The sequence below is a fragment of the Symphodus melops genome (genome assembly GCF_947650265.1).
Source record: "Symphodus melops genome assembly, chromosome: 12".
Lineage (NCBI taxonomy): Eukaryota > Metazoa > Chordata > Actinopteri > Labriformes > Labridae > Symphodus > Symphodus melops.
Window position 1 is genome coordinate 14395210 of NC_136702.1, and position 27889 is coordinate 14423098.

At 39.5% G+C, this 27889-nt stretch overlaps 1 protein-coding gene across 1 annotated transcript; it reads left to right on the forward strand.

Annotated features, from left to right (window-relative positions):
• On the forward strand, positions 1-27889 carry htr1fa (5-hydroxytryptamine (serotonin) receptor 1Fa). The gene is made up of 3 exons (XM_079357784.1): positions 1-129; positions 24680-24796; positions 25159-27889. Exon 3 carries the CDS (start codon positions 25160-25162, stop codon positions 26354-26356), a length of 1197 nt encoding a protein of 398 aa, XP_079213910.1. The 5' UTR covers positions 1-129; positions 24680-24796; position 25159; the 3' UTR covers positions 26357-27889.

The following is a 27889-nucleotide window of genomic DNA, read 5'->3' on the forward strand; positions in this document are numbered from 1 at the left end:
CCTCGGCCGACAGTAAACGGGTGTCGGCGTGAACGTCGCTAAGCTCTGAATGGACACTAATAGGACATTTAATATTCTTCTGCCACTGCCAGCTCTTTTCTGTCATTAAATCTCCCCAACGGAAGCCGGGTGAGTAAAAATACAAGATATTGTATATTTAGAAACGGACAGGCTGCCAAGCAGTTTCTCAATTCACAGACCGATATTAGAAGTAGTTTAAAGACATGAGGGAGGGAGCTTAATTTAATGTATGTACGCATAATTTTATTGATATTATCTAATTTTATGTTTTCATCCTCAGCCTTTAAAAATTGCAGTTGAATTCTCTGAATATTTCTAAACCTTCTTGAGAGCCCACTCTGCCTTTCAACTGCGCATAACTATTTACAAAATGATATGACAAAGTCAGGGGTGGACTTTACCCTTGACCTAAGGTAAATGCATCTATTTAATTCTATATAAAATATTTCACTGATGTGTTTGTGGAGTTGGGTATCCAGTCTCGTTTTTTTTTTTTTTTTTTTCATTTTCAGGGCAGAGACAGTGATTACTGTAGGCTACATAACATTCAGGCTGATTTGAATTATGTAAGAGAAACAATCAAAGAAAATTAATTTCCCTGCCAGTGCTACAAGAACTGACTGACTACTGGCAGGAATTTTTACCAAACCTGATTCACCCACAGAGCTTAATGTTGAGATCTCTCTGCATGGAGGGTTCTTCGAAACTCAAATATTCAAGTGGTTGTGTGTGTGTGCTTGTGAACATCCAGTGTGTCCACATCTTACATACTAAGAATGAGCCTAAAATGCACTTTAGGTTTAATATAAAGTAAAAATCATGCCCTCTAAAGACCCTGCCGGAATTCACCTGGGGATGTTTAATGGTGCAAAGAAATGGTCATTTCACAGCCGCAGCCGGTCCTCTGCTCAAGCTCACCTGCACTCATGGACAATCAAACACAACTTTATATGAGGCTTGATCAAGCAGAAAAGTGTGTATTTTAGAAGTCATATGAGAGAGAAATGTCATATTCATTTATAGTCGGAGTCATCCTGGAATCATACTTGTAGGATCTTCATGTACATTGTATATGATTGTGCATGTGCAAACGTCACCATTTTTATTACTGTGCATGCATTCTTCGTGCCAGATGAGGCATGCAAACTTGATCATTGTGCATATTCAGGATTCAAACACGTTTTTAAAGCCCAAATAGCAACATGTTACCAGTTAATGCCCTGCCAAGTTTCTGCACATGGCAACTGGTTGGGATCAAGGACAAACCCTTTTGTGAGGCGAGCTATACAGGTACAGTTATGCAACAGAAACACCTAATTAATGAAACAAAAGCTTATTGGTTACAGTTAGAATTTCAGGTCTCTGATAGATTGGATACAAATTCTTGCATTCTGCGTATACATATTTTCACTGCCCCAATACTTCCTACCTTGGCAGGGAACTCCCATTATATACTGTATGTGGATGTAATCCCAGGAAAACAGGCTGGTCCATTCATGACCACACAACAAATCACCCTAACAGCGAACAGATAGAATGTATTCTATGTTCAACAGAGCCAACAATATCTTTGCAGGGGGACAAGTAACGTCACAACTTGAAATATGGAAGACTGTCTATACGCTTGCTTCTTTTCCTCTGAGGAGACACATTTACTTATAGTAGTTAATTACAGTGGGAGAGTTATCTTGCGGGAGAAAATAATGGACACCAGAGAGAGAGAGAGGCGTAGCAGAGTCAAACCAAGGACACGTTGTGGCTGTTGATGATACAAGGCCATCCTTTAGCACCGTGCCAAGTTGGCTCTTACGCGGAGGATGTACCAATCACCATTTCTCTATAGCTGATAGCTGGAACTGGAACTCAGGCTACTGACCTGTACAGTGTCCATCTGATAATGGAGGACTTTAGCTTCAGTGCCAGGTGAAGCGTTAAGGATTGTTTTTTTAAATTATCCTTTAACATATGACTGTAACCACACATGACCTCTCAACTATAAGTGGAGGTGTAAGTATAAGTGCCAATACTAATCCATCATTGATATTCAAGTCACATTTCTAGACAGGACTACAGGACATAGTAACTGTTGGTCTCTATGGATCCTGTTTCCCTTTCTTTGCCAAGTAATTCTTTCTTCTGTGCGGTCTTACTTGCTACAAGTTCCTTACTTCCCTTAGGGGACCATTAAACCTGAATATCGCCTATGTTGAAACATTAGATGTTAGCAACTTGCAAAGCAATTATTAGAGTCCATCTAACAGAGGGGGGTTTGTCAGCTCATATCTTATTACTGTGCTGCCTTTTGCAAGTGATATGTACCTTTTACAGTACATATTTAAAATGTTTTGATAGTGCTTTATTTGAAAAACAAAGTGTACGGCAATATCAGTAAAATCACATAGTGGAGCAGACCTCTTAGCGTCGGCAAATTGCAAACATTAAAAAACAAGGGTGTAAGAGTAAAAAAACACATGTCAAGCATTCACAATAGCTCTCCAATCCATGTTTCCGACAGCCCTTTGTAGTAGTCCGGGCCCCTTTCCAACCGGCACTCCTGGACTTATCTGGAGGAGCGGCTTGCAACCACGCAAATGTAGAAATCAGTTGTAGGGGCTATTCAATGATTTGGGACCAGGGCAGGTCCAGAGTGCTCAAAGGAAGCAAGTGGAGGTGTTAATGACAGTGATAACATGGCACAGGGTGTAACTTATTTACATTTTGTTAGCAAAGTTCAAATACATCCAAATAAATAGTACAGTATATTGATCAAACCCCAACAAGTGTGTTTCAGGAGTTGACAATAAATGTGACACAGAGACTGACATTTGAATGCTGATTGTTGTATTGACACTTTGAGTTGGTATTATGGCCTTGCCATGTTAGAGAAATGGAGCCAGAAGGATGAGATGTTTGTAGATGTTTAGAAACGAGACGTTTTCAAATGCTGCCCTTTGTGATGTCATAAAGTGAACATCTCCAAACAACATATTCTAAATAGTGGAGCAGGCAGAAGACGTAGAGAATGGACTTTTCTCATAATTGGGTAGTTTGTAGGCAGACTAGGGACACATGATATTGCTTGAAAAAAAACATGGCAACGTGTATTTTGCATATGTGACCTTTAAAGAACTAATGTATGAGGACTTTGTGTTATTTCTGCTGAAAGTTGGCATTACACATAGAGGTCTATTGGGATTGACTCACTGTTGGAGATAGTCTTAAGTGGCCATTAAAGAATCCAGCGTTTTACCCTTCAGTGTTGGCTCCATGTTTTTGGTCCTGTCGGTTTCCTCTAAATCTGACACAAACAAGCTGATGACTTCTTGTGTGAAAGAATTACTCCTGCCATTATAGGGACTTCACAAGAGAAATAAAAACCAGATTAAATCATCCTTACATCCAAAATGAATTGCTTATACGTGATCCAAAAAGTCTAAGGTGGAAATTGTGAATTTGTAACTTGAGAGGTTATTTTAATTAACTGCCTCCCCGGCATACAAACATTCTCCTCACAAGAAGACATAGATTTGATGAGACAGTTTGTTGGCTATCTGTTACCATTAAACCCCAAAGGGACAAGAGAGAGAGAGAGAGAGAGAGAGACCCTATGCATTGGCTGAGACACCTGTTAGCAGGCTGCTGGATGATGCCCAAGTGAATATGACAATTGAATTCTCACCTGTGACAGCAAACCAGCAACAACAACAACAAAAACTTAATCCGTAAGCCAGTTTGTAGGTTTCCGAATACGCTGATGCGTCATTGTAAAATGATATTTAACTGCTGCTTTCCCTCCGTTTTGAATGTGCAGGAGCAATGTGCTTGGCTGAATTTGTTTTGTTCAGCCTTCTGGATCTCGGCAGGGAAGTGCATGCTTATTGATCTAAAGAACACTTTGTACAAATGTTAAAAGGCTTATACTATTTGTAGTTTTATGTGGCTGATACATACGACTGAATACCTTAAAGAAAGCACAATGTTTTTTTGTGTTTGAATGCCTGACTCTGCCCACAACACTGTTAGGTATCTGCACTATAGATGATATCGAAAAATGTCAACCGAGCTCAAATTAGAAGGGCTTATACTTTTAGGATAAATAGCAATGTTTGATCGCTGGGGGCGTACTCTTAAATAACTATTCGTCCTTTCCAGTGATAGAGTTGTCTTTACCAAATGACATAATTTCATTAGGACAAAAGCACTTTGTGAGGCTCGTGTTGTCCTACTGCGTAAATTAGATTGACAAGGGAGTCCTTTTTTTTTTTTTTTGCAAAAAAAATCTTGGCTTCTGCAGCTGCAGATAAAATTCCCTGAGATCCTGCTTTTTGGCTCTTGGTTCATTACTATTTGCCTCTGGCTACTAACAGCCCAGACAGATATCTGATGTACAGCCTTTCAGTGACATGTCACAGAAGCTAGAGGTTCAATCCCAATCTGTCAAGAAAGAATTCACCTATTCATGTCAGACATTAAAAAAAAGGCATTTCAGACGTTTTCCCCCCCATAAGTCTGCAAGCACTGCTTATCCTGAAAGTAACTGCACAAATGCTTCCCAGCTACCTTTAAAGGCCCATAGACTTCACGAATAAATGTTTAATTAATTGTCACCAACCCATGACAGACGAGAATTTAAATTAGAGATTCTCGTGCCAACATGTGCTGCCAAAAGTATGCAAATGCAGCGCAGCTCTCATTGTTTTTTTCACGAATCTTTGAAGACAGTTGAAAGGTCTTCAAAACCAACAGCACAGAACAAACATACCAACACGACTGCAGGCGGCCTTGCTTTTTATGTGTGTACGTGTGACGTAGAACACACACACACACACACACACACACACACACAGTATCAGCATAAGAGACAGATGGAGGGAGGACCTATTTGCATGCAGCTGTCTTGTTTGCAGAGATTCATTCTGGAATTATTCAATAAATGACTTTAAAGGTGAACTACCACCCAACTCAGAATAACCTGTGGCACTCATGAATAGACCATTCATTAACTGGACACATTGAATCGAGTGGCCCCTGTCTAAAAGAAGGGCCCTGGGTCTCCTCCCAGCCCGGTGGGGGGGGGGGGGGGGGGGGGGGGGGGGGGGGGGGACTGTTCAAGTCCCATATCAGACCACGTCTGGAAATTGTTCTGGTTAGCTGGAAAGGTGTCATTTCCCATCATGAGCACGGCCAAGGTGTCCATGAGCAAGGCGTAGAACCCCCCCCCCCCCACCATCTAAGTAGCCCCCTTACTCTGACACATCTCCATTAGTGCATGTCTCAGATCCTGTATGTGTGTGTGTCCGTATGTCAGCCTTTGTGTGTGCTGCATGTTCAGTAACAGAGTGTAAAGCTGAAGTTCCCCTTGCTGGATAAATAAAGTGTACCTTCTTCCAACATATAGAAATGCTGTGACTAAAAGTGTCCTTTAAAGACCAAAGAGTAAAGGAAAGTAAACCGAGGTCAAGTGTCCAAAATATTTTAGTTGTGACTCCATTTTAAAGTCAACAAAACTATAACTCCTCTCTTCCCCAACTGTTTAAATCTGGAGAGCTGCAAATCTTGCATTAGAATGAAAAAACAAAAAAACAAGACTCTTTTATCCATTTTCCACATGAGGTTGCAGTGCATGCAATCTCCACTGTCATTTTTCACACATTTCACAGATAAAACACGATCCAGACTTCAGAGCCTCGCACATGGACGGCCCTGCAGATTGCTGAACCTGCTATTTTTAAGCAACAGTGTAGCAACAGGCAGTGCCATGCTGACGCTTGCTCGGGTCACTGCAGGCTGGTTTGAGATGTGAAGAAAACAACATTTCTTTTACTCCAATCTGCTTGTATTTTTGATTATTTGAACATCCCACTATTGTTGCTGAAGATCCCCACACAACCAGTGCAGTGATCGATCTTCACTTCAATAAAGCTGTTTTTACATTATGCACTCCTGAAAGTGTTAAGAGAAGGTGGACAGGATGTGTTAGTGGCAAACTGAGCAACAGTCACACAATGTTATAATGAGAATATTTGCCTTTATATTATTGCTGTGTGTAGTTCAACTATAGAAGTGTATTTAGAGCCTAATATCAAAATATCAACTCTCAGAAGAATTATTTTCTCGTTAAGTTGATCATTTTTTGTTTGTCTTTGCACAGAATGGTTATAAAAATCTTGTTGAAAAAGTCTTGTTTGTAATATTACCAGGCAGTGTTATTGTGCATCAGTTAAGGAACAAATGACAGAGAGAAATAAGGCTTAATGCCAAAACATGTTCTTTGTTAAGGCTTGTTAAGTGTACAGTGCTGCCTCGTGTGTTTGTTTGTTCGATGAGAAGAAAAGAGCAGCACTTCCATCCTGCCTGTGACAAAAGTGTGTTGACAATGGCCGCTCTATGAAAGACACTGCTGCCTTACTTTCTACTGCACATTATATATTTGAGATAGCTTTTCACCCCAACAAAAAAAAACGGAGCAAAGATGATGTGTGACCACGATATATACGATCCGTAGGAGGTTCGAATACAAGAAATATCGTACAGGTTTAAAAGAGCGCCGGTGATGTAAACAGCACCTTTCTGAAAAGACGTCGACCATTGAAATCAACTGAAAACAGCCGCTGACGCTGAGGGATGCTGCACTTATTACAAACTGTAATTGTATATCAATCTACGGCAAGAAGTCGGCTTAATTTGACATGAGTCTGTTTACTCAAGGGAAAAGAGAGGATTCCTGGAGGGAGGAGTTTAAGGTTATGATCACACTGGCAATCTATAGCATGCCTTATCTGACTAAAATGGCTCAAAATAAGTCACAAAGTAGCTGTCATGGTCTCTGTGTTGTTCTCCAATGTGCAGACTTGACTACATGTCCCTTTTTAAAAAAAAAATGTTCTCGAGTCTTCCTGTTTGTAAACTAAACACGCTTCATTATAACATGAAGCTACGTCCGGCACGTATTGCCCGTGTGTGGTCACGCCCTTAAAGGTACAAAAACTGGAGAAGTCGACAAAACTGAAGATAACACATTAAGTAAATGAGACAGATAAACTAAGTCAAGGTGCTGCTGTACATCAAACAAAACAGACTTAAAAAAAACAAAAAAACAACATGATACAAAATAAAAACGACTTAGAAATCCATACCAACAATAACAATTTGTTGCCTTGCATCAGCACCTCATTTTTCTCCTGAGCATGTTTGACAATATATAACCACACTGCGACACAACTGATCTTAAAGAGCATATTGCAGGTTAAAAAAAAGTTGAGATTAACACTTCATGTTGTCAGATAAGGGCTGTAGAATAAGTACATCAATTTTCTGTATATTCTTCAACACATAAGTGCTCTAATTTAGAGGAGAAAGTGGCTGTTTTTAGCGTAGCTGTTTCGAACTCGCTTTTTTTTCAACAACATAAAATATTATATAGATAGACAAGCGTTTAATGATTTGATCTGCTGGAATCCTCTGTTATATTCTCTAGTTTGCGCGTAATAGACACCGGACAGTCTGTATTAATATATGTAGTCTTACGATTTATTATAAATCCAACTCTGTTACAAGAGAGCGTGTGCGTGTTTGTGTGCGCGCAGTGGGGAAAGACGGAACGCACGGTTTGGAAACAAACAGAAACACAAGCGTTACGTCTGTCGGTCCTTTATCCCATTAAAATGTTAAACTTCTTGTAGTAGCCTAATATATGTGCACGCATTAAACTGTGGAGTGTGTGCGCTGTTGTGCATGTTTGTGTGGATTACGTGCGCTGTGAACTCACGTCAGGAGAATCCTGCACCATACACTGTATTTTCTATAACAACGTGAGCACCGGGCTGCATGAGGAATAAACAATAAACACATAGTGCTGCATTTGCACAGGCCGTGTAATCGGGTTTTATGTCTCTCTCTCTCGCGCGCGCGCGCACAGCGCGGCACCGTAATACGTTGTACAGATTTGCCGTTTTTACGAGCAACTCCCATACAATGTAAAGGTGAATGATCGGCACTTGCACCTTCTACAAATTGTTTTTTAATGGATTGAATGTGATTGTAAACTTTACATATGCTGATGTGAACACAGCACAAGCCCATATATGGCGAGCTGACACCTGTCACTCAGCAGGACGCCTGCTCCGGGTCTCACACCACAGCTTCTCTCCTGAGGCCGTTATTCCTCTAATCCTGCCTGTTTCTGCTCTCTATCACATCTAACAGGTTCAGAATAATAAGCCAGTGGACCATTATATGTAAAGGAATACATATTTTCTTCCTATTTATTGACGGGAGTGACACTCGGATCCAAGCTTTTCTATGTTAAACAGACGGGGATTCAGCGGGACTCCCTTATGTTACGTCACAGCCGAATGCGGAAGTAAAGAGCAAAGACGTGCGAACACGTACTAAAACGTCTCCAGGAGACACTGTGGGTTATTAATTTCAGAATTTCTTTAAAAACAGTATTGTTAACGTATTTTCCTATGATTAGTTAAGTTTTGTCTTTAACCTGCAATATGCTCTGGCTACGCTTTCTTCTTCTTCTTTGTGTGTTTTTCTGTGTCAGCTTCTTCTCTTTCGTTGGTTGTTTAATATCGTGAGCAAACAGGAGTATTACCCTCACCTGGACTGGAGCGATACTGTGTGATTGCTTTTTCTCTTCACTAATAATAATCGGTATAATGCTGGACGCGTCGTACCATGACAGCTTGATACAAATAGAACTATTGTCAGATCACTTCTCTATCGACATTATTCCTTTTCTTCACTCCAACTCTCCTTTATCAAGTTGCGGTTGAACTGTAAAATTTCAACACTGGCAAAAAAAAAAGAAAGTAATTGGCCATTGCAAAGATTTAACTGTACAATCTTTTTTTTTAATTATCAACACGGTGTTTGTTGTTTTAAAGCCAAACACAAAAAACAGGTCTGTCCCTGCTCTCACAGCCTAATTCCAACCATGCCTTAATAACAAGACAGCCCAGTAACAACAGATCCAATCAGCAAGCAAGAGCTAAGAGAGCAGTTTATGCCCATTTTCACTATAACATCCTGAAACTGCTTTCCATTCGATGAAGTTATTACACTTTTTTTTTTTTATTTGTTTTGTTTCGAACATGAGAATACAACAACAAAATATTTAAAAAAATAAAATGAAATTAACGTGTCTGAAAAAAAATATATATACTGATGATAGAGGACCACAAGAACAAACCAAGCACAAAGTGGCTTGTGGACATTTTCAGTATCAAAGCATACACTACTGTGTGTTTTTGTTTGTCAAAGGAAAATGAAAAAAGGATAGCACTCTTTTTTTCTTCCCTTTGGTAGAAAGGCAAACTGACCAGTGAACCTCATGATGCTGGAAACTGCGCAGCTTGGATGGCAAAAAAAAAAAAAAAAGTATGGCATTAGAAGCTGGGGCGATGTACATTTCACACTCTGCCTACGTGCTGCAAACCTCTTTATGTAATGCAGCCATTACAGTTCACACAAAGGACTCATCTGAGAGCTCCTTCTTTATTACACGCTGAGATCTATGAAAGTAGTTGCTTGAAATTCCTGCTGTTTTTATTGAGTTATGCACAAAACCTGAAAGGCTTAAGGTGCGTTATTCACTCGGATGTGGACACTTTGTGTAAGTGATGCCATTACCACTTTTACCAAAAACACTGACTGAATCTCCTGATGTGTGAATTAAGACGGCGATAAACGTTAATATGTTACGTTATTGTTTTTTTGGACTCTGGAATCAGCCAGGACTCAGGGGTACAGTGAATCAAGTCCAGTGGATAAGTGATACACTCCAGAAAGGAGCTTCAGTGCTCTACTGTTTAAAGGGAAAACAGGGTTTAAATTCAAATCTCACACAGGCTCCCCCCAGTGGATCTGCGCAGTTTGGCTTGGAAACGCCTTCCAATATTTAATTTGTTCTGCTTGCGGTTCCATTCAGCTCAGTCAGCTGGGGACTGCCACAAGTTATGGGTCGGCTCACGAGTTGTTCATCCACCAGCAAAGGTGAAACTATTGAATAAATTCTGAATGCCTGATAAATGAACTCCACTTGATCTGATGTTGCAAAAGTGATGCACCCTGTTTTCAGTTCGTGATTGATTTCCAAGTGTGAAAGCGTTTTCAAAAAAAAACAAACCCAAAAAAACGGATTCGATTGTTATGCACTTGTCCATTACTCATCCAACGAGAATTTGCAATGACCTCAACGACTCACTCCAGTTACTTTGGATGCTGTTAACTTGTGTGTGTAGGAGGGTTGTAGATGCAGGCCAGATAATGAGTGCATGAGTATTTGTATGTGAGAACGTGTTTGCATGCTTTAAAGACCTTTTACAATGTGCATCACGATCTTCTGCCTCTACTCCAGTGATGTTCATGTTGATGATGTTTTCAAGCAAAAAGCAGTTTTGTTTGTTTTGAGGTGTGTTTGTATTTTAAAAGCTGTCATTACGTTACGTGAAATAGTCAATCCATCAATCTATATTTATTTGTAAAGCGCCAATTCATAATAAATGTTATCTAGACACTGTACAAAAAGCAGGTAAAAGACTGTACTGATTGTTATGTTTCAACAGAGCAGGTATTAGTCATTCTTATGTTCTGAAAGGGCAGGTAAAAGACTTTTCTCGTTGTCATATTACAGAGACCCATGCGTAAATCCATCATGAGCGCAGCAATTAGCTCAGCACAAAGTTACAGTGGCTAGAAAAAATGACCTCAGCAGCAGGCTTTCCCCACCGATGGCCCCGAGTAACATACGAGTCATGAGATGTCAGGAGCTCCCGGGAAAATATGTGATTAGTAACTATAATATGCAGATAGTGACATGAAGTAATATGATGTGAATTCAGAGAAAGAGGGAGAGAGAGAGAGAGAGAGAGAGAGAGAGAGGGAGAGAGAGAAAAGTTCAAGGTGCCAGTATTTGTTTTGACCAGAGAAGTAGGCAGTTTAAAGGCACCTTCACATGGCCGTTTTGGATGTCCTTGGTTTTCCAGATATATGAGCAGTTATCATGACAAACCAACAGCTGTTTCATGGTAGAAGTGAGTCAGTGAACTTGATCAAATAAAACAGATTTTACCTCTGCATTGTTCTAATAAGATCAAACGTATGTCTGCTGATGTTATCCACTTTACACTTGTGTTTTTACATTGGTTTATTGTCATGCTTTAGATTCCAGGAATACGTTGTGGCTTAATGAGGATTTCTTATGATTTTTTTTATTGAATTTGCTGACTAAAATCATTCACTAATCATTTTTTGTAAAGAGGCAGCCATGAACTGATTGATGGAGAATGACAGACCTTTACTGAAAAAAGAATGTTTCAAATGAGTTTTCAATAAACACAATAGATAAATGTACAGTTTTGAAATGGCGATAAATACTGTGAAGTTCTGAATAAAAGTTAAATTTATAAAAATGGATATTTATAACATTCTATATAACTTTGATGATCGATAAAGTGTTTCTGTTCTTGGGCGCTCAAATAAATGCTCACAGCCTCCTCTGACTAGCGGTACAAGTTCCATATTTTTGCACATTTGTGCAATTTAGGGTTGTAAAAAAAAAAGTTAGCTTTTTCTTGTTAGCATCAGGCTACTATGACACATACATCCCGGCCCATCTGTCTTAAATTGTGCCCACCTTGGAGAACAGTGCAACACTGATAGAGACATATTTTGCTTTTGGTATAATAGTAAATGTGAATTTACCTACGAGGAATTTATGATGAATTAATAATGATCCTTTAAGCTGGCAATTGCAGGTCATTTACCCAAACTAACAGTTGTATACAATCCAAGCTTGGAGGGTCTAAGCCTCTAATCCAACAAACAGTATTAAAAAACATCCCGGCTCAAAGCACTGGGACAGAGCACATTTATAAAGCTGCTAAAAGCCATGGATGAGATTTGTACTTATTCTTAAACACCAGGATTGTTTTAATTACAGATCTTATTATAGGTTGTCATTTCTGAATCTAGTAATTTGTAACTAACACCAGCTATACATTTAAAAATAAACTCAAATGTTCCTTTGTATGGGTGTGATTACACTGATGAATCAGCCCCCATACCTGCCTAGGGCTCTTCATCCGTGTAATAGCAACACCTTCGGAGTTTCAGTGAGCTATGTATTCAGTGCTTGGGAAAAAGACAGTGTTGAGCTGAGCAAAAGGCTAATGGACTGGGGATTGTTCTTGGACTCAATACCCGCTGCAATCATTTAATTTGAATGTTAGTAATCTGAAAACCTGATAATGCAATTCAGTTGATAATTTGTGAAATATTCAACCCCTGCAGCTACGTTCGAGTCACTCTCAAGCATATTTGAGAGCTGCACACTGCTGCACTTGAAGCCTTTTTTCCTCACCTTGCAGGTTTTAATCACTCATCTGTTTCGACAGTGGAGAGCATGCAGCTTCAGTCAGCAGCGCACGGGAAAGAAATCCAGCCATTTCATTAACCTTTTTGTAACACGTTCTTTGATCATGTTGCATGCTGCAATGCAACAGTCGTTTCACATTGAGTTCTCCTTCTCTCGCTCAGAACTATCAGATGGTGAGCCAAGAAATTGCTTGTTTTCTGTTTTATTGCCTTGTTGCCGTTCTGCATTAGAACATTTTGCAACATCACTGTTATTAAAGCATCTTATGAGAACGAGGCTGGGACTTCAGCCAGTGTGACCTTGATCTGCACCATTCAACTTCAAGGAGACTTGCTAAAAAGATGGGCCTGTTTCCAAGCATACTCTGCTGCAGCGTAGAAGAAAAAAAAAATCGTCAAGCTGTATATTTCTGTGACAACGTTATCACATAACAATGAAGTTGAGAACAGGGACTGTTTTTTAAAGTTCCCCTGGTGACACATTCAAGGACACTCTGACTAAAGAGACATTCAGCACTCAGTGTTGATCTGCAGCCTTTTTAACAAAAGAAACATCACATTTTCCTCCTCATGTTGATGTTAGCTCGATGACGGTAAAACAGCAGCGCGCGGTTGTTGTAGTTTGATAAAAGAGGTCATGCCATTAAAGGACACTGAAGATTGCATTTTATGCATGGACAAGGATTTTCACATGGACCTCCCATCAGTTTTACCATTGTGCTTCATTGCCCCCAGCATATTCCATTTACAATGAGGTGCACTAATTACAGGTCTTGTGGAAAGAAGTGAACATTGGCAGTGGATATTCGCTCCTGCTGGTTCAGGGAACTATGCATGAGGAGCATTTAATTCCTGTGATTCAATGTGAGAGTTTAGGCTCCTTTTTATTTTCAAATATTGCACATTTGTTTAATGAAATAAAATGTTTACTTGTGTTCAACGAAAACGGCTAAATCAATGCGACGTTTGTGCATATAAGCAGATGTGTGAGTAGCACTTAGACAACAGATTATACTCTTCACATACGATTGTGCAAACATACATTTGCTTTGTATGAATTCCTCTGATAGGGTCAGTTGCCTTAACATTCTACAATTTCTGCATTTCATTTAGCAGATTAACTTCTATCCAAAGCGATGTACATCAGAGAGGATCGAGAAAAGAGGAAACAATGTCAGGAAGTGCAAACAAAGAGCTTCAAGTCAGATAGGACACACAGGTGGTGACAGGCAACGCACAGAGGCAAAGCACAACATTTACGGCTGTTCTTCAGAGTTCTAATTGGTTCTAAACCATCATCAGTAATGTCAAAACGTCATCGTCATAACATAACGTAAAGTATTTGTGATATTGGCTTAAATGAAATGACCGAGGGTTAAGTAAGAAGTTGAAAGGACTAAACCACATTTTAGGGACCATCCACAGGTTAATGCTAACAGCAAGCAGAGTTTTTCTAATATTTTCAACAGCTTTGTCGTTGTTAAAATGGACACAATTACTAATTTTTAAATTTAACCTCTAAAAATGTTATCTAAATATATCATGCAAAGTATTCAGTATGTATATTATTGACTCCTTGGCTTGACTTTACATTTCTCTTGACCTGTTCCTCCTTAGACACCCCCAGTTCTTAAACTAAAACTGACATAATTGCCACTTAAAACATGCTGTTCTTCTTTCACCAAGACCAGTAAAACTTTTTTTTAACTCATATTTGATCTTTTTGTTAATCCATGATAATTATTATTTTTAATTGTTGGAAACAACACTTGGAGATATAAATGGGGGAATACATGGCATTACAAACACCATACCGTATTGATGTAGCTACAGGAGACACTTCCACTATTTATGTTATGACCGATCAGATGCAGATACCTGATGCAGCTTTCACATTAGCTTTAACAAATATATCATTAATTGGAACTACAAATGTTGCATTATTATCAAGTCTTCACAATGCAGCATTCATCACAAGAACAGAAGGAAGAGAGGCTAAGTCTAACAGCACAGGACTTCTATACTAAGCACATACACTGTGTTAGCATTTTTTGTTGAGTTAAAGCTAAACAACTTTAAAAGTTTTTAAGGTGTGGGCCAGAACATGGTTTCTGGTGGATGATGAAAAAGGTTATTATTTAATCAAGACTTGTCAAGCCAAATAACATTTCTATAAACCATCTAGACCAATGCTATCAAAGGGAGAGTTTTGCACACATTTGCTTGCACCCTTACAAACTGTTGGGGTCCAAATTGACCCGTTATGAGATTTGACAGCTCTTCCTTCCCACCACAGGTACCCAGGTCCAGGACAGTCACATATCGGTGTGTGAGGAGTCATTGGGGAATCTAGAAACAGTGAAAGAGTGAAAGTGCAGGAATGATCACATGTGATGCACGCAAGGAGCAGAAGTCATACAGAGGACAGAGGGTGCCTTGAAACAGTCTTGAGATTGACATCTGCAAACATGAACACCTGCAAAGCTGGAAATATTAAACACTGTAGGAATGAATCATCTCTTGATTTATGCCAGATAGAGAACATTCTAAATTGATCTGTAACTAAATTATATAGATACTAGCTTCGAGGAATTTTCTGAACAGGGTCAAATTGACCCGAACCATACTGTAAAGACATGAAGTTTGAACTGTATGTAATAAACAAGGCAACGTGAACCTGCTGCTAAAAAAGTAAACACTGGTTGAAAACTTTCCAACAATTCAACTTTTTCCTGTCGAAAATACTTGCGCATCCAGTTTGTGATCAGTTCTCTGAATTCCTCTATAGGAGCGTCCGTTGTGACCCAATTGCGTCTGGCATTCTTTTTTTTTTTTTTTTGTGGTAGAGAGAGACTTTAATTTAGTGCTGTTCATATATTTCTCCGATAATCACAGAATTGTCGAGAAACATCAAGCTTTGGGGTTTATGCTGTCAGTACTTAATGACTCGCGTTCTCGCTTTCGGCTGCTTGGTTTTCTTCCTCTTCTGAGAGTGATTGTCGCAGGATAATTAAAGTAAATAAGGCTCTGTGTTCATTTTGGATATGAAGCGAGAAGGTCATGTGACTAATCTGTGTTAAAAACAATTTACCTGTTTACATCACTTTTCTATCACAAGCCATTAAGTGTTAATGTGGACAATCTGAATACAGACAATTAACTTTAGGGGGGAATTATAGTGTTTATCAGCACTAATCTGACAAACTTACTTCTGATGTAAAGCTATTCACTAGAGTTCAGAGTGAAAAAACAGGAACTAAATTTGAATATATCTGAGCATCCTATTAACTACAAGTTCCTTTAATGAGGTCACAGGAATAAACAAAACTGGTTAGCAGACCTCGGTCAGTGAGCAGACCTTCAAATGAACAATAAGCTGATAATGTGTGTAGGCAGCTGCTGATGAGTTACTGCTGTGTGTCTGGGATGTTTCCGATGGTGCCATTTCATCTAAAATGGCAAAAATTAATCATATTTTTGGCTGCTCATATTTTCCCTGTGGAGATTTCTTATCTTGCATCGTCCCGAGGTGAGTTACAATTCTATTAGATTTAGACCAAATGTGTACAGGTACTAAAGGCAACATGTGACCCTAAGAGCTGCAACTCTCGAGTGTCAAAGAACTACTGCTCTTTACTGACATTAACTGTAGGGGAACATCTGTCTTAAGCTAAATGACACTGATCAAGCATTTGTCTTTGGGTGACTTGAGTCCTCCTATACATTTTAGTCTCTGAAGAATAATAGATTTAGAGGTTTGTTAATACACTTCACACGTTATTCCCAAGGAGAAGTTGTGTCTTCAGCCAGGCCCACCTGATGTTTCATCTCAAAGTGTATCCTGCTTTTTGTTTGTAGTATTTGTTTAAAGGCCTATGACAGTGTGGGATGTGCACCTTTAGACAAACGCTGACGAAGATAATCAATATTGCGTTAAGCAGTGTTTTGTGACATAGCAACTTTCACCTCTTTTCTGTTTGCTCCGAGCTACACACTTTCTAGTGATGGATTTCTTGCAAACAGAGTTCTGTTCCAACTGAAAATGCTTATAGTAATTCATGAAAAAGTGTTTGAGTGCCTTCGGTACAGAAGACCTCACTCATTATTTAAATGAAACCCATTGACAAATATGTAATAATTATATTACTTTTGATAGAGTTTGTAGCGTTAATGTTAATTTTAATATATATTTTAGTTCTATTTCTGGATGGGTCATTGTTTAGGGTTGACTCATCAAATGTTAGACATCATCATACTTATCCAAGATATTATTTGTTTGGCAGTTTTAACAGGATCAGTGGGTGCCAGGTTCCACTCGCGTCGCACACTATGTAGCTGATTGCGCCCTCTCTAGTCACTGTTCTTTTTTCCACTCCAGGGTGTGCCACTCCAATACGCACATTCTATCTATTTTCAATGAAGCCCGCTGCTGGCATGCATCAAACTGAACCGAGAAGAATGATCTGGGCTGGAAGTCAAGTAACACAAGATAACGCTGAGAACATCCGGTCAATTTTAAAATGAAAAAAAAGTCACGCAGTCCCCCGACCCTCCACTGCACTTGGTGCAAAATGGTGGCAGAGGTAAAAAAAAAAGAAAAAAGAAGAAGCTGTGCACACAGATGCTGTGGAAACTGAGTTTGTGTGGCATAAGAGACTGGAGGAGATTTGGATTAAACCACAGACCTTTCAGTTGGCAACAGATGATACACATTTTCTAAGTGCTTTAAAGGTTGTTCCAGTACTTTTCTTTTTCCTCTGACTGACAGAGCCCCTCTTGACCTTTTTTTTTGTAATAGGATATTGTTATTTAATTTATTGGGAAAACTGGTTCCAGCAAAACCAACATTCTTATGAGTAAGCTACTCATGTATCTTATAGGTTTGGCATGTAGTTTGAAAGGATCTGTGAAATTTCCACTGGTTTAAATTGTTTAGACTAAACTGAACTTTCTTACATCAAGAGCTCTGACCCAAGCTGTGTTCATTGTGTACTTCATTTTTAACTGACTGGTTTTATGTTTGCGCCTGTTTGATTCTAATTTAGGGAATGTCTGCCATTAAGGAAGAATATTGAGAGCCTGTCGAGGCTTTAATCAGAGTATCGGTTTGATGCAGGGCTTTGAAAGTAAAAAGCATGATGAAACATGCTACCAGTCACACTGCTTCCAAAGAAACTCAATCAATTGAAGGGCAATAATATCAGGCACAAGCAACAATTACTCATTAATTTTACACTCAGTTATTATATGTTTAAACAATCACATTTAACTTTATTGTTGATCAGCATACCGACCCTGGTCAAAAACAATGACTCATTCACTACTGGCTTCATAAATTTTTGACAGGATTTTTTTTGTTTTGACATAATAGAAGAAATGTTGAAGGAATCTTTTTTACATTGTCTTTTTGCTGTTCCCCATCTTGCAGTATCTGTGCTTGACAGTGGAATCAACAGTATGTATGGTGTTGGGGAAGTCACTATGTTGTAATTCGAATCTGTCTTCGTTATTTTTCGGCATAAACAATCTTGGCAATCACCTCACTTATTTAGTAGAAATTGTTGTAATCCTGATTTTACGTCTTGTTTAAAATAATCTGAAAGGAGGTGATAGCAACCCAGGGGAGAATATAACCTCCTCCTTGAGTCAGATACGTGGCTTTTCAAATCTCCAACTGTTCTGTTCTGCAGCTCGGCTGGGCAAAAAGTATTCTCTGCAAGAAGAGAGGGGATGGAGACTTTCTAACCAGGGAAGCTTTCTCACAGCTTTCTCTTGTCATGCTTTGACAAAAAGCCTGGTCAAGTTTGCTTGTTGAGGACATCTGTTTCTTATCTGGACTTTGTATAGCATAATCAAATATGAGTCTTTCCTCTTATTAGTGCTTATATCATTCTCTGGCTTTCCAGTCCACTTATTTTGACTCAACATTATCTAGTTGCGGTGCGAAAAGACTCCTTCCACCTGCCCTCAACTTTCTGTTGCTGCTCTACAAAAGCATAATTCACCAAATGTTCCACTTGTTCCTCGTGCTTCCTCAACATGTTAAATGCTGCCACTATAGGGAAAAACTCTCTCAGACTTCAAACAGCAAAGCCATTACACACAGGGCACACATCATTGCACAAGTTCCCACACAGCCCCTCAGCCTATTTTTTCCCCACTCTGCTTCCATCTGGTCATATAAAGCCCGAGTCCAGGTGCCATTGCATCACAGAAAGAAATGAAATAGCTACTGTCATCAGTCGAGGTGTAAGCGTGGGTGTATATCAGCTATATTTTGGCAATTGGATAAATGAAATTGTCCAAAGAAATACTGCAACAAACAAAGCAAACTGTCACTACACCTGTTCTTTTATTTTATATATTACAGTGCAGGTGGAGTCATTCTGGTATCCTTGTGTGTGTTTGTCCCGCATTATGGATTCTCACAAGGCACAACATGTATACAGACAGCATCAGCTTTACAATCGGACACATACAGCGCCAATGGTAAACTGCGTACACTATGCTAGCTCAGTGGCAGAACATCCCACCCCCACCATAAGGCCTGTGTGACATATATATTGATGGTAAGGCAGAACAGGGGCAGAACAGGCAATGTAAAAGGAGCTAATTCAAAAAGGGCAAGTATCACGATCTGACCTCAAAGAAACAGAAGTTCACAGCAGGTAAACACTGCCTTGAATGTGACTTTATTCAAGTGAATCAGTTCAATCTAATTCATGATTGTATCAGCCCTGGCACCAACACACTCTATAGTGAAGTCTACACAATAAATAACAGGGAACATATGTGTCATATATTTTTGGTATTCTGGTGTATTTCCCATTTACACAACAGTTGCATGAGATGCAAAGAACAGATTGGCAAATTCTTACAAAAGAGAGCAATAAATCATGTTCAGTGTAGATGACTTCTTATACATATTTAAAAGTATCAGCCGACAGAAGTGTCACCTTTAAGTCCCCGACGTTCAAAAATGTGCTTTGCATATTGTTACTACATTAGGTTGTTTGATCTCGACTGCTCAGAGTCGTGCAGTTTGACATAAAAAGATAGTGTTCAGATTTATTGCCTGAAAGAGGGAAGGTTAGTGCTCACGTTAAATAGTAGGGGTGTAAATCTCCCCTATACTAGATGATCCGATTCTAATCTCAATTCGTAGACTATGTTCTGATTTAAGAATCGGAATCCGGTTTTATTGTCAAGTACATTTACACATACAAGGAATTTGTCTTGGTGTATTTGGTGCAAAACAATTAGCAAAGGAAACGAAGCAGAACGAGCAAGAACTTCAATAACATAGTGTAAGTATAAATTAAACGTATATTAAATAGAATTTAAAAATGTTGAATAAAAAAACCCACAAAATGTTCAAAAGGTCCAATGTAGGAGGTGAGCATTTGACAATGAATGAAATATTTTACGAGTCATTAAAATATGACTCGAAATCATTAATGACTATATTTACAAGAATGGCGAGAAGTTCATTTTAGAATTTTAAAAAGTCTTGCGAAAATGTGCATTTACAAGTCAATGTGAAATGCGATTTTTTTAAAACTTTAAAATCATTCAGCACTACATTTCACTGAAAGGGACGCCCTGTACAAAACATGAACCTTCCCCTTTGTGGTTAACACAGAAATCCCATGTACAGTATAGTAGCTAATAGGCTGGTTCGAGAAACTCAAACAGCAGTGGGATGATAAACATTTTCAATGTTTCCCTTGTGAGCAGCAAGTCATATGCTACCTATTAACACCTACCACCTTCTGGACCCATATTTAAAACACCTAAAGCTCACTAACAAAACATTACACCAAACAAAAAAAACAGACAAGATGCACCACGTCTGCCCCATTTCAATGATGTGAGTGCTTGAACCAGTTCCATCAAATCCTGTCCTTGGGGGGGGCATCTTGCGAGCTAATACTTCTATCTGCATGAAGCAGGTAGAGAGAGCTGACGGTGACGTGGTGTGTGTAGGTGTGTGTGTGTGTGTGTGTGTGTGTGTGATATTGGGCCGTGAAACCCCAGCTGTGACACGCATGAAGCGATGCAGTGGAGCTTGAAACGAGGACACAGGTCAATGAGTGAGAACAGTGACTGCTGTAAAGTGGACATGACAGAAGTTTAGCCCACTCAGGGTGATGGGAATGATATCACCCCTGTGAAATGGAGGTCAGGAAGGACGAGGCACTTAGAATTTGACACATTTTAGTAATTGGACATTGGAATATTAAGTTATAGATAAGGAAAAACGTTTAGTACAAGTTATCAGCGAAATATTGAATACTTTACTTTGGAATAGTGCCACCCATATATTTTACACATTTCCTTTGTGTATAATGATTTTTTAATGCTGGTTGCCCTTTTTTTGTTCCGGGAAGGTAGAATTCATCTTTACTTTCTCTGAGAAATAACATTTGTTTCCATTTTCACTTTCAGAGCAACAAAAACAGCCTTTTATCACTTCATACGGAGCACTTTGCCGCATTTCCTGAGTCTAACTTTGTCATTTACCTCCAGCAGCACATTTAGATGGATACACCAGATGATAAAAGATAAACAGACAAATAGAGCTGCAAATGAATGAGAACTGCTGTGCCCTCTTATGGTGCGACAGTTAGTCATCTATTTTGCATCTTTCCAAAGCTGTCAGTCACACTAGCGGCTTTCTCGCAGCTCTCCTCCTTCACAACAACACTTGGCAGCTTGAAAATCCTGCCTGGGCCAGAGTGTTTGTGTTTCAGTGATTGTACTCCACATGACAGATGCAGATTCCCTCGTCTTGTAAGAGGAGAGAGCGAGAGACACGCAGAGGTTGAATGTCAGATGGTCAAGCTTCTACGATGTGCAAATGCCTCAGTGTTTGTGTTCACGAGATTCATGTGCTGGTACACAGGTGATTAAACTGTGCGTGAGGATGGAATCATTAAAGTTCTACCTTATTTTTTTAAATTGCTGAATGTCAATGAAATATTTCCTAACTGTTTATTTTTGTATTCTTCACTGAACATAAATGAAATCCATGCTGACTTTCAGAAGAGCCATATTTATTTGTAAAAGTTGAAAACATCTGCTCACACTCCCGCTCATGGAGCCAATTAATGAAGAAAAAGAGCTCTGGTTCTTATCTTGTATCAACCTATCCATAATTAACAGATAATGGGAAAAATAATGTGACAAAGAAGCTGGGTGTTAAGTTTGTGTATCATTTTAAAACAAAGTGAGTCCGTTCATAATGCTGTTTTCCTTGTTTGCTGGATTCATGCGAGGACTCTGGGTTTTCGTCTGATTAAAGCAGAGAGCAGCTTCGCACCGGCTCACTGGAGCTTATCTTCAGATGGCCTTGAACAAAAAGTGTGTTTTAGAACATTTGCAAGACAAAGGCAGATGATTTCTTTGTTTCACATAATGACAGGCTGGCACAGTTAACACATGCCATCAATCAGTCCATATACATCTGCACGCATGGAAACATGCCCAGCTATGCCCCACTGGATCTAAATATACATATAACCACAAGTACTTTAAAAGAACTATTTCAGATGCAGGGCTGACAATACAGCAGTGCAACTCCAGAGCACAACAGAACAGTGCATCTGTAATTATCATTCATCTACCTGTGAACAGTATTCTGCAGGGTGTTCTTCTAAATTCATTGAAATGAGAATGTAGAAAGAGTGTAGAAATCCATCATTATACAGAGGGAGGCAATGTTATTGTCTCTAAAGACTCAAATCACAGGTAAGAAGAAACAAATAGCAAGGCAATTTGTTCTGGAATAGTAGTAAAAAAAAAAGTGTAGATTTGAATTAGTTCGCAGCCAATGCAACATAATGGACTGTACCCGACTCCTCTGAAAAAAAAAAAAGAGAGAGTCATTAAAGTGTGTGGTGAAACTTCATGTCAGGAAGTAATTTGCTTGTACAGAGGCTGAAAATTAATTTAAAAAAACTTTGTTTACACAGACGAGAAAGGCTGTTTTAAAGTCAGTCTGGCACTGCAGTGTAAGAGGGCTGGAAGAGAAAACAAGAGTTTTATCTTCTACAAACACAAAAATATGGACGTAAACTCTGAATGACTTTTTTTATTTTTTTTAATGTGCGGAAGGGAGTTACATGTTTGCCTTTTTTGGATAGGAAGGCCAAAGATAGACAGGAAATATTGTGAGAAGAAAATGGGGGATGACATGCATCAAAAGGCCAAGGCATTCGAACCCATGACCACTGCAACAAGGAATAAAACCTCTGAACATAAGGCACTTGCCACTGTTTGGCTATCTGGCGCCCATATTTGCCATATTTTTAACGTTGTTAATGTCCTACTTGAATCACACAGTCTTGCGGTTAATGTGCACACCCCATCTATAGATGACTATAGAGTCCTTCAAATGGATGGCCCGGGTGCGAATCAGATCTGTGGCTCCTTTTCGCACATCATTTCTCTCTCTTTTTCTCCCTGATTTTTGACTCTATCCACTGTCCTGTATCTTAAAATAAATACATTAAAAGCCCAAAAATACACCTTGAAAAAAGAAAGTTATCAAGAAAATGCATGTATGTGGACCCTTTCAAAGCAACATGCCATTGTTTCTCAAAGTACAATTGTGTGTACATTTCAGCTAAAACACAATTTGTACCAATTCAGCTGAAACATGAGGGATTGTTTTTTTCTGTTATTGTTACAGATTTGCAAATCACCACATATCTTTGACAACATGCCGACAATACATCCGTAAAACTTTAGACATACGAGCCTCTTCACGGTCGCTTCTGAGCTTTTTAGTGATTTCCCTGGTGTCCTTCAAACTTAATTCATATGATGGTTAAACAAGTAAGACCTTGAAAGCCACTGCTATGGTTTTTCAGTATTCTACATAATGTGTGGTGTTCTGTATTTGAATGCCTTTTAACCTGCAAACTATAAGCAATGAGGTGACTCATTTGAGCAGAGAACTAGCCAGTGCCCACACCTTCAATGAAGTAGTGAGATGCTACACATCATATGCTTCTGCACTTCTGTACTCTCAGCTACACTTGCGCTGTACAAGATGCTGAATATTGTAAAGCTTATGGAAATGATTCATTTTGTATGATTCATGATGCTAAAAAGAAGCAACATGGGACATTGAGAGGGAAGGTATTCTGTAAAGAAATGTTCTCTTTGCTGTAAACCAATCACTGCAGACCATTTATGATACAACACAGATACTTATAGAACAATAATGGCTTCTATATTTTGCATCAGATGATATATCATATACAGTAAGAAGTGATAAGCTGTGGTCCAACAGCAAAATAATATCACTCCATACAAATATAGAATCCATTTTTTGTCCAGAAAGCACTTTGGAAGTATTCCTGGTGAGTTCTATTAGCAGTCATTTTGCCATGTGTTAGGGTTAAGCGAGCTGAAATATCGTCTCGCTGTCAACTGAACTGACATCCAGGCTTGCCCACATGCTTAACCCCCCCGGACTGGCCTCCTGGGAATCGTATGGTCTCAGTAGAAACCTGACAGTCAGGGTTTGGCTGCCTCTGCTCCATCACCACATTAGGAAAAAAAAGTACTGTACTCCTTGTGTTTCTATAGCAACAGTTTTCACTCATGTCTTCAGGATACTGAGCAATGCAGGGAGTGTGAAGGGGAACTGCAATGACAGGCATACCTGAGCATTTTGATTAACTCATCGTGGCCCCTTATTAATTGTAGTTGACAAATATACAAGAATTCCCAAAATGAATTAGAGTTGAATGTTTTTGTGTCATGTTATATAAACTTAAAGCAAAAGCATGTTTGTGTCAATGATGGCACAAAGTTGTCCCCCCGGATTGAATTCTTTTTGACATTGACTGTTATTGTATGATTAAAACGACTGTGTTTGATCGTATTTATAACAGAGTCAATGATCTGGTTCACTGGACTGACCCTAATTAGAGGAGCAGATGTCTCATTTGCGAATAGTCAATTGTTCTGCTTAAAATAAAAGCCACAGAGCCAGGATCGGAGATGGTGATTCAAATGAAGTGAGTGACAACAAAGTCAAACACACCTGCAAACATTAGCTTGTGAAAATCCATCCTTTTTATCTGCAGTGATTTCTCTCGTTTTGTAAGTGTGCTCGTCCTTGGCTGCACTTTGTTGCTTTTAAGTCGTCCTTTTTCTATCATCAATCTTCTGTCACTCCCTTTTCCTCTCTCTCTCTTTTACTTACAGTGTCTCTCTCATGACTCCCCTTCCCCTCTCTCTCTCTCTCTCTCTCTCGAAGGTGCTGAGTGAACGACAGAGGTGATGTGATGGCAAAGCTAGCAGGCGGGATGGATCAGCGCAGACAGTCTGCTGCACACTGAACCAACTGGACGCCACAGCCCTAGATTTTAGACAGGTAGGACCGGATTGCTGGATTTTTACTTACAAGATTTCAGCCAAACATATTTGGCCAACCTTTAGAGTTTGCGGACCTTAAACAGTTTGTTTAAGAACATTTGTTTAATCCATTTTGATGTTGAACATTTGAGCAAATGTCTTGGAACGTTCAAAAGGAAACAAAACAGGGGAAGAATATGATTGTTCTTATATTTCATTCAACTCACGTGTTAACAGATCAAATCTGTGCCTGACAATAACCAGATTAAACAAAAAGATGTTGAATGAAAATCGTTTGTCTTCATTTGATATGAAAAAATTTAAATTTTCATAAGCCTCCTCCCTGTATAAGCCCCAACTCTCTTTCCATTTTCTTTTCAGAATGGATTTCCTCAATTACACCGAGGGGGTGTTTGCCACTAACACGAGTGGTAATGACTCACTGGAGACCACTAAACTTCCTTCTCGTAAAGTCCTGCTCACAGTGACTCTTTCTATTGTGGCTATCCTGACTACATTTTTCAACTGCCTGGTGATCACAGCCATCGCCGTCACACGCAAGTTGCACCACCCAGCCAACTACCTCATCTGCTCATTAGCTGTGACCGACCTGCTGGTGGCTGTGCTGGTCATGCCCTTCAGTATCATGTATATCCAGATAGAGACCTGGATCATGGGCAAGGTGGTGTGCACCATCTGGTTAAGTGTGGATATCACCTGTTGCACATGTTCCATTCTACATCTGGCTGCAATCGCCATTGATCGCTACAGGGCAATTACCGATGCAGTTGAGTACTCTCGTAAGCGTACAGGGGCCAGAGCTGGAGCGATGGTGGCGGTGGTTTGGCTTTTGTCCATTCTTGTCTCACTTCCTCCTTTACTGTGGCGGCATTTCAGCGGGGATGGAGACCTGGAAGACCAGTGCATCATCATCCACCATCACCTGGCCTTCACCTTGTACTCCACCTTCGGAGCGTTTTACATCCCCCTTCTGCTCATCCTTATCCTCTACTACAAAATCTACAAGGCTGCTCAGACCCTTTATATGCGCAGGGAGGCCAGCAGGGCGAGCCGCCACTCATGTATGACCAACGGAAGCATGATTCCGTCGTCCTTCCCTACCGGAGATGGGGACATCGATGGGGGACCTCGAAGTCCGGAGCCTGTAAGCCCGCCGGAAAAATCTTTCTCTGAACCCTCAACTGAGGAACCTCCACGTGAAAAGTCGCGGGTGTCAGTAAAGGCTTTCAAGTGCAAAACTCGTCGGCATGAGTCACGCAGCGAGTCCCGTCGTAGTCAGTTTTACCAAGGGCCTAGGATCTCGGGCTCACGGGAGCGTAAAGCGGCGTCCACATTGGGTCTGATAATAGGAGCCTTTGTCATCTGTTGGTTGCCGTTTTTTGTCAAGGAGGTGATCGTCAACACCTGCGGTTCTTGCGATACTTCAGTGGAGATGGCTGACTTTCTGACATGGTTGGGCTACCTCAACTCACTGATCAACCCCCTTATCTACACCATATTCAACGAGGACTTCAAAAAAGCATTCCAAAGACTTGTTAGGTGCAGTCATTACCTCTGATGGCTACGATCAGAGATAATCATACAAAACGCAATCACGCATATGTAACTAGGAAGAAACAAACTAAAGGACAAAGAATACTGACAGATTTCTTAGGCTGAATGGTGTGAGACAGAAAATCTACTCAAAAAGCATTTAAAACCCATTTCCAGTCACGCCACCAGGCAAACTGCCTACATGGCACCAGCTCTGCAAGAGTTCCAAGTTGAAATCCAGGCCCTGCTATTAGCCTGAGATTTCCCCAATGTTAATTGATGTGTTCTTGAGCGGACACTGACATGATGGGTTTTTTTTAGAAAATGGGCCATCACTGACCTTTCCGGCCCAATTTAAAGGGTCTTGAAATAGCTCACCATTATGTCTGTTCCATCTAACGACCTCCTTTTTATCTAGTCCACACTGCTGAATTACAGAATATGAATAAAAAACAGAAACAGTGGTAACGTGTGTATTAAGCTATTATAAACATTCCAAAAATGAATTTGTAGATTGTTTAAGCTTTTTCTCAGGCAATGGTCTTGATATTGACTTAATTTGGGTTTATTTTAGCCTGCCTAACATTCATTTCTTGACAACCCATTTTCTAAATGTTTAGATAGAGAGCTATAAAGTTTTAAATTGTAACACAATGTTTTGTAATCTCGGACCAAATTACCATTTATAACAAATTCTGAATTAAAAAATAGGAAAATATGTGGATTAAAATATACATTTTTTGCTTGTTTCAGCTTTTTACTTTTGGAGAAACCTTTAACTAGTAGGGGAAAAGGTTCTATGCCACTGCCACTTGAACTGATGTTTTTTGCGCAACCTTTTATGTTTACATTCATTTATTTATTTATTTTTCTTATAGTATTTAATTATTTATCTATTGTGGAGCCATTACAGCCCATTCCATTTCACTTCAATGCCACAGCCAACATTAGGTTAATGAATGTGGAACACTGGTGGAGAAATCCTCATTTCATTAATCCCACTCAGTACTTGAAATAGAACGGCTATTCCTTTACTGCCTCCAAGAGGGCAAATGAAATGTTGATGGAAATGTTGTGGATGAGTCAAGTGTGAGGGTGTACTGTATCCCAGAGAGATAATTCAATGTGTGTAACATACTTACATACAACACTGACAGTATGACCAATATTTGTATACTGTTTCTTTCTTTGTCTCTCACTGTCTCAATAGTCAATAATAAACAGTCCATCATGCATTGCTTCATTTTTCCCCAGACAGTACACGTCCCCTTTGTGTTTGGAGAGTGTGTTAGCACAATTAATGAATAGTAATCTGAGTGCATAATTAATTATTGATATGATTTACTTTAAAATCTGTATTTCAATCTGCTAATACTTTATAATAGAAGCAGGCTGGGTATTTAATGTGTTCTGATGGCGCCACCTTGTGGCTTGCATTAAGACATCAAAACAGTTCTATTCCCACTAACATCAGCGCCATTAACTAATATGGACTAATCCTTATTGTGTCTACTGTATAAAAATAAGACACACACAAACATCTCTATCTATCTATCTA